The 16,357-nt window shown below is 42.2% G+C and overlaps 1 protein-coding gene across 1 annotated transcript in view; it reads left to right on the top strand.

Moving 5' to 3' along the window:
• Positions 1 to 10,947, top strand: part of atrn (attractin) — a 186,895-nt gene extending 175,948 nt beyond the window's left edge. The window contains exons 24-25 of the mRNA XM_042500720.1: positions 1,152 to 1,266; positions 8,972 to 10,947. Of these exons, the coding sequence (XP_042356654.1) occupies positions 1,152 to 1,266; positions 8,972 to 9,096 (240 nt within the window). The 3' untranslated portion in view covers positions 9,097 to 10,947. The remainder of the gene's footprint in view (positions 1 to 1,151; positions 1,267 to 8,971) is intronic.
• The last annotated feature ends 5,410 nt before the right edge of the window (positions 10,948 to 16,357 follow it).

The raw sequence follows: 16,357 nt of genomic DNA, 5'->3' as shown, positions 1-16,357 counted from the left end.
AAAAAAAGGCCAAATTTTTTGCATCGCTGCTTTGCCTCTCATAAATAACAAACAGTCCTGAAGTTATATTTAAATATTAAGTTCTAGTCCTGTTATTTTTAAATTGTATATCTTTAAAAAAGCTATTGTATAAAAAGGACCATAAGTAGTACTGAAGGTCGTTTCAGAGAATGTGTGGTCTACGAAATTTACCTCAAAGTCATAGAAAAGTCATGGAAATTTAATGGTAAAAATGTGTATGAACCCTGGTGAGACACCAGCTGTGACGAATCTGTGTGTGAAAAGGCGAAAAGTGTGTGTTGCGTGTGAGTGTGAGAACTGTGTGTGTTGCAGTGTGAGGAATCTGTGTGTCACACTCCTGCGGCATCACCACTTGGGGCGTTAAGCTCAACTCTCCAGAGTATAAAGACCAGCGTGGGAAGGGATTGAACTCGGAGGTGTGTGTGTGTGTGTGTGTGTGTGTGTGTGTGTGTGTGTGTGTGTGTGTGTGTGTGTGTGTGAGCACATTGAGAGTCAGTGTCAGCAGTGTGTGAAACCATGCCATGGCCCAGTTTCCTGTCCGGCTCAGGAACTGCAAACAGAGCGATCTAGATGTGGAGAGACAGATTGGAGGCTCTCTGTATCTGTATGCGGTTGCCGTGGCGGCGTTCTCCGTATCCATATCCTCCGTCGAGGTAAACCCGTAAATATTGCACGAGGCGAGCCGCAGCAGATCCGGCCAGTGTTTACAGGCAGGAAACTCATCCCCACATATGGATGAGTTGCTGATAAACAGGAGATACTGGTATTAGAGAGTCAGGTGTGTCAGGCGTGTCAGGCGGCCTGCGGCGGCAGGAGTGCACCGCCGACACAAATCTCCACTCCCAGGGCCGCCACTTGATATCCAGTTCTTGGGCCGCGCCGCGCACAGGCCGCATTGTCATGAAACTGTGCACAGCTGGGGATTTCAGAAGGGAAGGGGTGGATCCAATTTGTGCCCACGGATCAGTGTGAATCTGGAGTTATTTCTTTCTGGTTTGTTGCTGACACAAACAAGAGCAGAAACAGCAAAGCCTCCGTTATCCGTGTCTTTGAAAATAATGTGTGTTCACCAGGATTTGGGAGGTTTCTAATGTTTTTTTCTTATTCTGTTTTTTTTTTCTTTTCTGCAGTCCGTCCCCAAACCCATCGCCCTGGAGCCTTGCTTCGGCAACAAAGCCGCCGTGCTCTCCATCTTTGTGCGGTTACCCAGGGGCACCGGCGGCATCCCTCCTCCAGGACAGTCTGGTAAGACGCAGCCTCCGAATCCTCCGCTTGTTTTCCCTCCTCACATCGTCTGTCTTTGTTTGATTGTTGTTCACTTTTTTACACCGCCTCTGCTTGATCCATCCTCCCTCCCTCTGTCTTGTGAAGCTCTTTTGTGCCTTTTTTAGCTCACTTCCTTTTCTTTTGTTTGGCTTTATTTCTTTGATATTATTGTTCTTTCAGTCGTTTTACAGCATGTCCGCAGTAATGCGATAAAACTGAAAACAATGTTTACATCTACGGCTGACTTCTGTCCACTATACAGGTCACAGGCTGGTTTGGAAATGTTCAGACGAAGACAACACCTAAACTACAGTGAAGTTTACCGTTTAAAAACACAAGGAAATTGGTTGTATTTCTTTCAGAAACATCTCGAAAAGGCAACGAGCAAATTAACACGACATGGCCCAAAAATTAGCAAAAAAATAATAAGTTATATAAAATTACCTGAAAACACACGAAAATATATATATTTATTGATTTAATTCTATTTTTATGTAACATACTGTATTTTCAAGTATAGTATAATTTTCTGGAAATTTTCCCTATTTTTGGATAATTTTTTGATAATACTCCCCTCTTTTTTAAAACTAATATTTGGGTATTTTTCTTATCACCTATTACTAATTCCTTGCAATTTCTTCTGGTTTACTTTAAAACTATGCCAGCTGAGTGGACCTGTTGAACCATGCAGTGGTTAATAACTGCAGGGTGCTTCAGTAATTATGTTGTATGAAAAAGGGGAACGATAATTCGATCATTTTTTACTTATTCCTCACTCCTATGATGTGAACTTGAGGTGATTTCTTTTTCAAAATAATGAATATTTTATGTTCACATTTTGAATAAGAAAAACAAATCAGACAAAACAAACAAACCATAATCATGGTTTTAGGGTTGATTTTCTGAGCACAACTTCACTTGATTGCAGTCAGCTCACCTTTGCAGTGACGACTGTGCTGTCGCAGTCCTGCAGTCGAAATGTGAGCAGATCCTGCACCCAGGCATCAGTGAAACGTCCGCGGGCTTCAAGAGATTTATAGTTTTTAAATCGTTCAAATGTATAAGCACTGATAGCATAAACAAGGTCATTTGTTATATCCAGCGATGAGGTTGGAGGCAGCGATGTGGCGCCGGAGCTCCAGTCTTTGGCTGTGAGGTCGTAAAGATTTGTGTTGTTGATTTTTGACAATTTAGCCAAATATTGATCCCTGGCATTCTCGTTAGGTTTGTCTCGATACGTTATCTTCTCATCCTACTTGTGCTTCTCCAGTTTAGATAACAGTTATTGAACCTTGTGTTCATTATGTTGTTTACATCCGTGTTACACCCCAAAATGATTCCCGGTACAAAAATGTGACCGTTTGTTTACAGCGTCCACGTCATTATACTTCAGTATTTGCATGAGCCAAGACGAAAAACTTTTGATAATATTAAACATGTTTCACTTCATCAGAATGAGAAAAAGTCTGACTTCAGACAGCTGAGATTAACCCAATTAGCAATGTTTGGTTCTAAAAACGTTCTGAGAATGTTACAGTGCAACCAATGCAATGTTTTAGTAACGTTTTCAGCGGCAAGTTTTCTTCTAGATCCCACAACGTTCTTCCTAAAGTTAAGGTGACATTACTATAAACATTAAAAAATGTTTGTTTTTTTTACATTTTAATTACATTTTCTTTAAAAATGTTCTGTAATCTCAGGCCTCAATAACGTGCTCTGAATGTTGCTTTGAAAATGTTCTTCCTTCGTTTCTCATGTAACATTGTGGGAACGTTTTATAAAAGACAATACTATAATCGGTCGCCTTGCAACATCACCAAAACATCCTCAAAATGTTGCAGTTTTAACATTACGCCATAGTCAGCTTTTAACCTTAAAGGAACCTTTTTTTAAATGTGAAACATTCTTAAAAAGTTCTTTTAAAATATTATTGCTACTTGCAGGTAACATAAGCCAAAGCTCTAGCTGAGAAGTTTTATGACCACCTAACATCAGACAATCAAGATCACTCGAGTGGCACCATCGGAGCGAAAACAGTCATCATTTTAGTCCTACACTGGAAATTTGTCTGCAGCAGTCAAGTTATTTGGTGCATCAGTTGTTCTTCATCACATCCTGTATTCCTTTGTTTCTGCTGTCCAACAGACAACTAACAATATAAAACAAATTGATTTGATTTTGCTTATAAGTGCCGCCTCTTAAGCAGGTGAACAGTAATTTCGGCGCCGCCGCAGAAGTCCATCAGTCAAATCACTCTTTTCCACCTGCATAGAAGTCGTCTGATAACAGAAACATAAATACATATCAGCACCTGTATTGTCTCATCACAGATTTCGACGTTAACAGTGAGGGATCTCGCAGAGAGTCGAAGATGACAGAAAGTTGGCGGCGTGCCTGTGCTCGTCTGTGCAGGGGGCGTTTTGTCATTGTTTTGGAGGAGCTTCATTTTTCTCGTCCCTGTTACTCTGAGAGAGCAGCGTTTCCAGAGTCATTGACTGTGAAGAGCTGTACGGCTCTTACAGCTGTGCAGCTTTTTGGGAAGTAAAAAATGAACTCAAAGGTTAAGACAGCAACAAAGACTTGAGATGTAGGAGCGGTCTATGAAAGTCTGCACCAGACCTCTTTGGCAATTTGGTTATTTGCATTCATGAAATTTGCACCGCCATAATACAGCATCAGTTAAAGGAATACTTCAATACCTCAAATGATCACTACGAACTACTCAGCTTCTGGTAGGTTGAATTTGTGAATAATTTTTTCTAAGGTCTTAAAGTGAATGAAGAATCCAAAAAAAGTGAGAAAATTCCTAATGAACTGAAGTTATAGGGGAACAGTGTTAATATATAAACTCTTACACAACTCGTGTGTATAATCCAAGTCTCATTTATCCAGTCGTATGCTCAGTGCTTTACAGAAAGCCCTTTCTGACCAAAAAATAAAAGATAAACCAAAATATAAAAACCGTAATTTTACCTCGCTGAACATGGGAGCTGCTGGTCTACTGCTGCCTCCAACAGTTCACTATCTAACGCCAAGACTGACATTAGTTTTCTTGTGCTGCGTTCACACACCTTTACAGGTATTTAGACTTCGAAATTCTGAGAAAACTGGTTTGATTTTTTTAGAAAACATAAGACAAGAAGCAACTTGGCAAAAAAGGCCCACAAATTGCGCAAAAATAAGTAAAAGATGGCAAGAAAATGTGTGGGGGATTATTATATGTGTAAAAAAATTGTTAAAAATAACAAATTTTTAGAAAAATACATTTATAATTCTTATAACTATATCTTTAAAATTATCTTACAAAAAAAATTGTAATTTTTCTCAGTTTTTTTACATATTTTTATATAGATTTTTTTTTGTCTTATTCTTTTTTTAATTACTTTTTGTTGCTTATTTTAAGGGAATTTTCTTGTTTTTAGGTCATTTTTTAAAAAATTATGCCAACTTGCTTCGGTTTCAGATGGTTAATTTGTTAACGTTATTGACCTTGATAAATCCAAACTAACTCTTTAAAACACCAAACTCACACAATAACACCAACAAACCAGAGATGCTAATTTGGGGTGAATTCTGGATTGTCGGGTTTGTGGGCGGATAATGAAGCTGTCACCTACAGTATGGCGGCGGTTTACAGTGTGTGTCAGAGCAGCTGGGAGCCTCTGTGGTCCTCAGGCATCAGAAAGGTCAGAGGGGCCTAACTGTCAATTTTTGCCCCCGGGGCAAACTGATTAATTCAGCCCTACCCAAAGTGCAGACGTGCTTCCACATATCAAATCTAACATGAAGTATTTTCAGTGTCTGTCAGTCACTGTACAGAACATTTTTACATAGATTTAATCCCCCAGAATCGTCTCTGTGTTGCCGTTTGACACGAAGGTGCTTCATGAAAACAAGCAAAAAAGAGTTTCCACTGCGAACGGGACAAAATGTTATTTTTCTTTTCCAGACAGAAGTGAAATCCTCTCACATGAAAAGAGATGGAACAGCAGCTCGGACTGACGATGCTCAGACAGAAGAGCAGACTGAGGGACAGACAGGAGACAAAATCATAAAGCAGAGGCCACCAATCATCCCGACCACGGTCTCGTTTCTTTACAGTAATTATTTCAGTAATGTGACAGGGATGGATTGACTTTTAAAGATGCTGTAGCGCTCTTCTCGCCTTTCCGTGTGTCTTTCCTCTGAGCTTTTTCTGTTTCCCTCCAACACACTCTCACTCCAAACTTATCACATATCGCCACGTTTAGAGGACTTTTGACATCTACATGTGACACTTCAGGTGTCTACGTTGCGTCTTTTTTTGCCGTCCTGGGACGCTGTGTCAAATTACGCCTGTCAGTTGCACTGTGTCTCCTTAAATTACACTCCCGTTTTCACAGTAAATGTACAGTTTCTGCTCGTGAGATGAGTACAGTCTTTTTCAAAATACAAGTACAGCGTGGATTGAATCCTCAACAACAACAAAAGCATGTGGTTATGTTAAGAAAAAACATGGTTTGTCTTTACAAAAATTAAGGAAGTGAACAGTTTGCTCCGGGGTGAAAGTCTGGTGTTTGTTGGACCCCTCTACCGCTCGCCCTACACGGACGTTCAAGCTTCTGAAGTTACGTTGTTGTCCGGCAGCATTTCAAACTGACGCCTTCCCACACATTACGCAGTGACGCCGCCGGCCACGTATCCAGCCCGTTATCATTCCAAAGTCGTCAAATACGAGCGCTTTTGCAGGGCGGTGGACGAATCCAACACAACCTTTCATGCTTGAGTCCACGTTTGCTTCCCATCTGAACGTGATGTTCTGCCATGTGCTTTTGTTGCATAAACAAAACCACGTTCAGCGTCATCCCAACACGTGCTTGTGTTGACCTCACAGTAGCAGCATCCAGGAACGTCAACAGCAGACGCAGAAAGATACCTAGAGCGTAATATGTAGACGTGGAAGTCGACTGCAAAGTGGCAACACGGGACGACTTGGACTGACAATGAGTTTGCGTATCATAAGCAGCTAAAGGATAGCTTTATTCATCTGTGTCTGACACGGAAGTCACTCGATACATTTACATGCAGTTAATTGGGCCGTTTTATTGGACTGCTGTCCTTGTCCCAGCATACAAGCGCCGGGGCAGAATTGATTTATTGATGAAAGCTAGTTTCTGTTGGACCTTCTTCCTGTTGACAAATCACACCAAACAGGTTAGCAAGCAGCGGCAGGGTTGAACTTCCAACACGCTACGTTTACTTGGTACCTTTGTCTTTTTTTGTTTTCTTCCCTTCTTCTTCTTTTGTTTTCTCCGGCATTTTTCTACAAATTTATGCTGTTTGACTTCCGGGTCGAGGTACGGCGAAAGGACTATGTAGCATGCACAGAGCGCCAAGGACAATTGAGGTCCCACTGAGGCGTATACTTGAAAAAGTAAATCAACCCCCAACAGCATTATTTAGTTGTGTCAGTCCACTTGGAGAAATTTGATTTTGTACGATTTCAGTCAGACTGACATGTTTACTTGTATTTTAAAAGTCCAGTTTTAGTTGACGATCACAATAATGTAACTTTTTCTACCTTCATGTAAACGTACTGATTCTGTCCTCTCAGTCTTGTCCTGTGAAACGAAGTCTTCAGTCTGTTTGTTGTCCCCCCTCTCATCTCCTCCTCCATCATCTTTCCGTCTGCGCGTCGTCTCGTCTCGGAGCATTCCTCCGCTCTCCTCTTTGCCACTCTTGAGTTTTATTTTTCTTCCTGCTACATCTTGTCTGGGTTTAAAGTGCAGTCTAGTGTCTCTTCTTGCATTTCCCCGTGCTCTCCTCCTCCTTTCACGTCCTCCTTCTTTCTGATAGCACTGAGAATTGAGCCCCGTTTCTTCCTTTCATCACTCGCTCTCTTTACATTCCCATCCGTCCTTCATCTGTGTCCCTTATCTTTCTCTCCGAGTCTGATCGGACCCAGGACTGAGCACTTCTCTTTCCGTTTCTTATATTTTCTTTCTGTCTTCTTCAAGGACTTAAAAACTTGATTCCTTTTCTGTCTTTTTTTTGTGTTTCATAGCCTCTTTGCCTCCCACAGTTGCAGTCCCCAGACCGTCAGCATGCCCCAGGCCCTTATTAATTACCACAAAGGCCTTTTGTCATAACAAAACCGCCTCGGCTCTCAGCGGAGCTTTCCCTCAGGCGGCTTTTGTTGAGACCATGTTAGCCTGTTTCTGCCGCCTCCTCTTATAATGCTTTCAACTCGTTTCCCATCTGGACGCGTTTTCGTTTTGAATCCTGCGACCTCACAGCACATCTGTTTACAGTTACGCTCCAACATGGCCGCCCTCCTCGCTCTCCAAACAGCCAAGAGGAGGTCAGCGCTGTGGATTATCTCTGATTTGTATCTGAGCCTCATTTGATTGCTGTGAACCGTCCTTTCGAACGAGGGACGAGCTAATAGTTGCAGCCTGTTTGGCTGATCAGACCGTCTGATCCCACACGATGTGATCCAGCACAGCTTCTCCCCCGGGGATTTTTATTTCGCTCTCGGCCATGTGCGCTTGATCGGGGGGAAATACATCCATCATTGGAGATAAATGGAGTTTATTGGAATTTCATGGCTCAGGGAGTATTAATAAATGTTAATGAAGTGTGCTATAAGTAAATGATTGCCTGCACTGCCAGTCTATGATCTCACCACCTGTGTGTGTGTGTGTGTGTGTGTGTGTGTGTGTGTGTGTGTGTGTGTGTGTAGCTGTGTCCCAATTTTACACTACACACTAATTCTATACAGGCTTTATATTGTTTGTTGCAGAAAACTGCCAAAATGAAATATATACAAAAAAAAAAAAATAGTATGCATGCTGCATTTCAGACATTTTATGCCATGTCCATTAAAAATTTGGTGGTCAAAGGTCATTGTCACTGCTAACTAAACGTCCACTTGGACTCATGAATGACCTGATTAGAATTTGATGGTCAAAGGCCAAGGGCATTGTGACCTTGCATCCCTCTTATCCTTATAATCACAGTATCTATAGTAGGCTTTAAGAAAGTTTCCCCAAATTTGGCACAAATGCACACTTGGACTCAAGGATGAATTGATTATATTCTGGCGGTCATAGGGTAAAGGTCAAGATCACCTTGCATCCACCTCATTCTTGTGAACCCAACATCTCAAAAACACCTAGAGTTCCACTTCTGTTTGGACCCATTCACTCAATTTGGACTAAATTTGGTGGTCGAAGATCAAAAGTCAAGGTCACGGTGACCTCATAAAACACGTTGCTGGCAATAACTCCAGAATTAACACACTCGAATTTTACACAAATACAAATAATAGGATACAATGATGAAGTTCTGACATTTTATATCCAAGAGGTCAAAGATCAACTTTGGCATAATAATGTTCTGTAAAAAAAACACTTTTCTGGCTGTTTGTCAGGAACAGAAAAGCAGACATTTGGTTGATCATTGATCATTGATCATTGATACTGAATTGGTGACGCTAATCTTGAAACTGTGCTGAATGTAAAGATCTTCTGCGCTGCCGAGGACCCGCAGTTTATTTTTTGACCAGCTGCTCCCACTCGCAGCAAATTAAAATCCATCCGCTCCTGCAACATGCTTGGTATGTCCAGGGTTAGATCGCAAAATTAGAAATTGATGGCACAGTTACGAAGTTTTCACTCAACTGTGACATTTTCTGTGTGTGCAGGTCTGGCGGTGGCCAGCGCGCTGGTGGACGTCTCTCAGCAGATGTGTGTGGGCTACAAGGAGAAGTCCGGAGGCCTGAGGAACCGCAAACAGCAGCCCACCGCACAACCATCCACCTGCATCTGACCACGCCCCCTGTCCTCCTCCACCAACCCCACCACCCGATGCTCTCCCATCAGCCCCCCCGCCTCGGCCTCCTCCTTCAGACGCTCCCGCCAGCTCCGCCCTGGCAGGGAGAGGTGCATGCTGGGGATGCAAGGACTGGAACATTTTGGCGAGGGGCCGAGTCGTCCGGCGGACTGGAGCCTAAACGGGCTTCCCCTCCCTCTCCTCTGACGGGAACTGTGAGTCCCCGAATGACAGAAACTGGACACAAAGAGGGGGAGGAGCGGAGGGAGGGAGGGACGGAGTGGGTGCTGACTTCGCCCCTTCCCCTCCCAAAAAAAAAGCAGAAAAGAAAAAAAAAACATTTTACATTTGTCGACACCGCCTCGTTAGAGTCGAGGCGGCCGCGGCTTGCTGCTAGAAGAGATCCTCGTCTCGTAGTTTTTGAGAGACTTTGCAACCCTTTTCATTTTAAGTTATTTTTTTTTTGTTTTGGATTGTTTTATTTTGAAGGCAAGAGGAACAAACTGGACAGCTGCGCATGCACACACAAAACACACACACAAAAAACAACTTTCCAGGCCCTTGTACCCATTTGTAGTCCATTGTCCCCTGCTGTCATGTTCACAGCTCAGCACTGAGGGCTGCTGTCGCCGCAGTCCTGTACAGTTTGGCCTCCGAGCAAGCTAACAGCATGTTCAGTCTTCCTGTAATGAGGATCCACTGTAGGAGGCCGGCCGTGCAGCCACAGCCCATCGAAAGAGTCTGTGACATTTCCAATCGGCCTCTGTGTCTTCTGCCGCTGTCTTCTCCGCGGCCTGTCTGGAGCTTTGTCTCCGCCCGTCTCTCTCAGTCCGGCCTCCGTCTGGCTGCCGAGCCAACCACCTTTCCAGCCTCTCTGGCAGCGCGTCCGACTACAAAACAAGACCGCCGCAACATCTCATCCACGCTGGCTGGCTGGCTGCATTGCGAGCCAGCGCCGATTGAAACTTTTCCAGCTAATTACTCCTCCGGTTGCGATGAAAGCCAACGGCTCCGCACACACAGGTGCACACGTAGGACGCTCGAAAACCCTCCAGTGTTTAACGATTGTCCCTTTGGCAGCGCCGCAACCTGGAGCTCATGTGAAACAGGCTTCCTATAGATCGCCTGATTGACTGATGTGATTTGGCCGATCTGCGTGAGAGAGGAGTCCAGGTTCAGCATCCTCTGTGATCGTTGCCTCAGAAATCTATAGCCTCTAATTGCCGCTCACGTGTCCCCTAATGCATGTCCACCTCTCTCGATGCCAGAAATCTCTTTGCTCCCTCCGCCCGCCGCTCGATGGTGATTGTTCCGTGTCCCTGAGTTTATCTACGGCTGCCCAATTAGCCCCCGCCGCAGTGACGTTTGTGTTCATGCTGATGCTGTGGAGCTTTTAATGCCAACACATAAACTGGACTGACAACTCTGAACATGAAGCACACACGCACACTAGAGCGAGCAGCCACGGCGCAGTGACAGCGTCCGTTTTCTTATTTCCACCTTTTTTTAAATGGTATTTTTGAATTAGAAGACCTCGGGATTGATTCTGAAAAACAAAAAGAAGAGAAAGAAGAGCATTTAACGCTTTTCCTTTTAATCGTCTCTTGAAATCATCTTGTTGCCCAACACCATCTCACCCCAACTCGTCAAATATCGCCGCTTGGTCAGTGCCGTTCACGTCTCCAAAGTGTCTCCCAGAGTCATAATCTATGTGTGGCGGTACCTGATGACGGTGAAGGAGGTATCATCAGGGTTCGTACGGTGATGAAATATCTGGAAAAATCATGGAATTTGCAAATAGCAATTAACAGGCAGGAAAAAGTTTTGGAAAACTAAATAGACCCTGAAAGTTTTGGAATAGTCATTGAATTTTGTTTAACAAGCCTGTATAATAACATATGATGTGTTCAAAGACCGTCGGTAATTTGAAAGTTCGATGTTAATTTCTGTTTTTAAAGTTTCTTGCTGGAATAAATGGTGTCTTTTTTGGGGATTTTTAACAGAAAAACAGGATACATTTTTTTCTTTAAAAATTGCAAAAAAAATTCCAAAACTTTTCAAATCTGCAGGCATGTTTTCTTTAAAAATCATCAAAACATTTGTAAAGACAAATAAAAGGCCAATATTTAAAAAAGAAAACATACCTTCTTTAGTGACATCAAAAATTTCTGAAGAATAAAAAAAAATTGCCAATATTTTTTCTTTAAAAAAATGTCAAAAAAATTTAAGAATAAAAATGCCAATATTTTCTTTTTTAAAAAAAAAAAAGAAAGAAAAAAATACCTTCCAAACCTACAGTGATGTTTTCTTTAAAAAAAGAAAGACAACATTTCTTACTAACAACGCAGCAATGTCTCTGTGAAAAACAACCATTTTTCGTGGCACTATCCCAGCTACAAAAACAGCTTAAAAAAACACTTTCTGGGGCTACTTACGCTTGAAAAAAACTTCTTTTTTTATGCCTCTCTCCTGGCTATCATAACTAGAAAAACAGCAAAGGGCCAAAAAATGCTGCAAACACAGAAATGACTCACTAAATCACAGCAGCTTTTGTTGTTTGTTGGACAAAGGTCTGCAGAGGGACTGTCCCGAAAAGACACAATGCATTTTAAACCGATGCTGTCTGCTGGAAATGTGGCGTCTGTGTCTGACGCAGAAATCAATGACCAAGCGGCGATATTTGTGGCGTTTGAAAGGAGCTGCGTCGCCTGGTCTCTTGGCTTCCTCTGTTTTAGTGCCGTGTGTGTGTGTGTGTGTGTGTGTGTGTGTGTGTGTGTGTGTGTGAGGTAGCTCTCAGCTGCTCCTTTTTCTATTTTTCTCCCCTTTATATCTGCTCTACCTGCTCTCTCCACAGTCTTTATCTGAAATCGCTGGTCCATTTTTAGAGATACTTTCTTTTTGTCAGCTGGGGGAAAATGAGGGTAAACACAGAATGATAAACACAACACACACACACACACACACACAAAGGAAAACTGCTTTTGTGAAACAGAGCTGTTGCTTTGAAATGTCACAATGTAATTTTGTGTTTGGTAAGGGCATCCGGGTGTCAGATCTGTCTTTCCTGCCTTTTTTCTTCTTCAGCACTGAATATCAGAGCTCTAATAAGTCCATAATGGTCATCTTTGCAGATATAACTCGCACGCTCCAACACTTACACCTGAAAGCAGACGAACGCACCGTTATAGAAAATATATCTCCTCTTCCTGCTCTAAGTTATTAACTTCCCGCCCTCGGAGAAGTACAGTAATAGAACAATTTAATAACTCGCATTTCTGCCCTAAAGAATGCGTCGTATTTAGTTCCAGGCGCTCACATGTGTTCGGCATACTAGAACTGCTCGGCGGTTGGTTAAAGGGCGCATTTTTAGCACCGGGAAAAGGTCAGAGCAGAAAGCATGAACAAAGTTGACATTCAGTAATTATAGAGAGCTGGATGTGCTCACAGCTCCACTCGCCGACCCCGGCCAGCGTTAAGGAGTCAGCTCAGTTCGTACGAGAGTGAGAGCACTTCACTTATACTCCGCATTATCAGTCCTTTTTTTTTAAACTCTGTTATCCACTACAGGAACCTTTTTTAGCAATCATGTCTGGTAAAATGACAAATTGCAAGAAAAACCTCCCACTTCTGAGATGCATAAAACACTTTATTAAACTGCATCAGTGCGTCTGAGCAGTTCTTCTCGCTCTGCTTCTTCTCAGGTGTGCACAAGTTTTTATTTTTGTCTGAGCTGCCAGTCTGTTTGGCAGGTATCCAACCGTCGTTCACAGGTGCTACTCAAATCATAAACCGTGTTGGTAAGGGAGCGTTTTTTGAGATTTACAAGACTCTGTAACTGAGGAAGGCAACAGTTTTCTTCAGCCCGGGCAGAATGTTTTTTTGAAATTCTGTGTCAAACTGTTTTTACTTTTTTCCCCCTCTTGTGTTTTGACCTGCACAATTGTCGAGCTCCAAGCAGCTTTAAAAGCAAGAATGAAGAAGTATTCGGACTTAAACAACTCAATAACCAGAAAAGAAATGTTGGCTTCTGCAAACCACAGATACAATGCATTTGCATGTTATCGTGTAGCGTATACGTGAATACATTTGGTTAATTTAAGGCACAAAAAACGCTTGGTTATGGAGAGGAAAAGCTCTTGTTTTGGCTTAAAATTCCTGGTTTGGGTGTGAAATCGTGGCTGTAAACGCAGCACTGATTTTGACTGTAAGGTTGTGGTAGAAGTGTTTTTTGTGGCACCATCACAGCAAGAAATGCAGTGATATTTCGGTGAAAAACGGCTTTTTGTGGCATGATCTTGGCAGGAATAGGGACATTGTCTCGATTAAAAACAACTATATTCATGGAAACGTCCCGGCAGGAAACACACTAATGTCCTGCAAAAAAGCAATCGCTTTTTATGGAACTATCCCCGATGGAAAAACAGCAGGAGCAGGAGACACAGCAATGTGCCTGTAAAAAACAACCACAGTTCACGGCACTTTCCTAACAGGAAATGCAGCAACTTTGTGTTAAAAAAACAACCCCCCCAAAAAACTGTTATTTGTGGCACTATCACAGCAGGAAATACAGCGATGTTTCGGTGAAAAACGACTGCTTTTGGCAGCGCTGTCCTGGCCAGAGACACAGCAATATCTGTGAAAAACAACCGTTTTTTATGGCACTTTCCTGGCAGGAAATGCAGCAATGATTCGGTTAAAACGACTGCTTTTTATGGCGCCATCACAGCAGGAATTGTGACGATGCCTGGTTAAAAAAACAACTGCTTTTCATGGCACTATCTCGGCGAGGAATTCAGCGATGTCTCGTTAAAAAACAATCACTTTTGGTCGAACTATTCCCTTAAATAACACCACAATAATTTACAGTAGAGAAATGTCCCACTTCAGAAAAGCATGTTTATTTATATACTCAAATATATTCAATTTTCACTTTCTTAAATAACCGATGGGAAATGAACGTTATTTTTGAGACGCACCTGTATACTCCAACACCGAGAAACATTGACACAATACATGTCAAACTTACAAATGTAACGTGTCCGTGGTTTGCAGAAATGAGTGAAAATGTGACCCTGAGCTGATTGAGACATGCAAGAGACGAGAAAAAAACCTGCAAAAATCACGAGCACATCATTATAGAGTGATGTCCGTCTGACGCTGTAACGCCTCAAGTGTCCACATCCTCTGCAGCATCAGCAGCACTCTGAGCAGCTCTGAGATCAGCCAACATCCCACACATTTAATTTTCTTTCATTTCTTTCCATTTAAAAAAAAAACAACACTTTTATTGCATTCGCCCGCAGCAACATTCGGTGGCAAAATGTATAACTTGCTGTCGTCTTGTGTCGCGAGTTTTATTTGGTTTCGCACAAAGCAAAGAGGTCTCATTTTGCAAAGAAACTCCTCATAAACGAATCTGTTCTTCGGCTGATTCAAACGTACTGTAGTAATAATCTCACGGAGAATGAAGATTGTGTTTGTTTATTCTTTTGTAAATGAATGTAAAATGAAAAGCGCTCTGTGCAGCCGAGGTAAATCTGTGGAACTGGAGCTCACTGGGGGGGCGGTTTGTGAGTCTCAGCAGCCTGCTGTCATCGGTCGCTCTGTGGCCCCAGGGGGGGGGGGGTGACAGCGCGGTTCAGCGGCTAACGTGGACAGCACGGTTACCGAAAGGTCAGGGGTCGGAGCGTGTACGAGCTGATTTGTCTTGTTGGAGATGTGCTGAGAAAGATGTGAGGTCCTGCGGCCTGCCCAGATCCACGCCGACCTTTTTCTGCTTTGATGGTTCAGACGAGCAGATCCGGGGTCTATTAGTGTCTACAATTTTTTTTTTTTTTTTTAACCTCTATGGTTTGATGAATTCATCTTTTACTGACTTTTTTTTATTCAGTCGTCGAGTGTTTGAAATCACAGCGTCGGCAGAGTGATGAAAAACAAACTCTATTATCTGTAAATACTATTTGACCCGAATCTGTAGTCAGCAGCTTCCCGCTGGGTTCCTACGCAGCTCCGCAAAGTCTCCAAAGTGATTAAGGAATATGTAGAGAGAGAAAAAAGCTGCAGTTTCAGCAGTTAATTGAGACTTTTGACCCCCGGTCCTCCCACACAGGCGTTTTCATTTATTCTGGGCTGATTGGACGTCTCCTCGGGTGTGTGGGCGTGTCCTCACGGTGCCTGATTGACGTCTCCCTCGCTGTCCTTTCCCACCTGTTAGGGCTCGATTAGACCTCAGTGTTTCGGCTGGACAATATAGATTAAGATCTAAATAATTTTAAAATGTCATGTCAACCTTGATAATGTCCTGCGTTCACAGGAGCAACAGCCAAACTTTGATGGTTTGACTTTAGCGAGATTGACGGCTAAACTCGTGTCACGGTGCTGGAGACCAGATGGAGATCAGGTTTTGTTTCGCTCTTAACCCTTTGAAACCTGTAGTGACATCACGGTTATTGTGCTGCTTTCAGACGCCTTCGGTTGGTGCGTTTTGGTTTTTTTTATTTTTTTCCAAAATATGGGAAAAAAGGTGATGAGGAACTTGGTGAGAAATGTTTCACAATTTGCAAGAAATTTGTAGATTTAGAAAATGATTTTTAAAAAAGAAAAAAAAGTGAGGCGGAAAACTATGTTTATAATTATCATTATTACCTGATTAAAATTCTTTTTGTCTTTATATATATATATATATATATTTATATATATATATATATATATAGAGAGAGATATATATATATAGAGAGAGAGAGAGGAGAGAGAGAGAGAGAGAGAGAGAGAATTTTTTCAGGTAATTTTCTTACACTTTTTAGTAATTTCTTACTAATTTTTTGATCATTTCTTCTGTCATTGCTCATCATAGTTAACTATTTAAAATTATGTTTTTGGATTATGCAATTTTTTTATGTCATGTTAGCCTTGTTTTTTTCTTTTCTTCTTTTTTTGTTTTTTTTTTTGTTTAATCATTTTCAGGCAATTTCTCTTTTTTTCTCTCAATTTTCTCTTGTCATTGCTCATTACCTCATTCCCAATATTTTTGAAAGAAATCATGGCAATTGTCTGAGGTTTCAAAGGGTTAATGTTTGTGTGGTTTCTAACTAAATCTCTGTGGTCCAGAGTTTAGTTTCATGCATTTCCGGTCGTACTTTCAGATATCGGCCTTATTTTAGTCGCTTTCAGCTGTGTCGCGGCGGCGTTAAAGGTGCCCTGTGGAGTTCGGTGTTCGGGCCTTTTCACACCTGAAAGCCTGAGCCACGGTTCACGTTTT

This window comes from Plectropomus leopardus, chromosome 14 (assembly GCF_008729295.1).
Source record: "Plectropomus leopardus isolate mb chromosome 14, YSFRI_Pleo_2.0, whole genome shotgun sequence".
NCBI classification, from domain to species: domain Eukaryota; kingdom Metazoa; phylum Chordata; class Actinopteri; order Perciformes; family Serranidae; genus Plectropomus; species Plectropomus leopardus.
The sequence above is the reverse complement of the archived record's forward strand: the minus strand, read 5'-3'. Positions and strand labels throughout refer to the sequence as shown.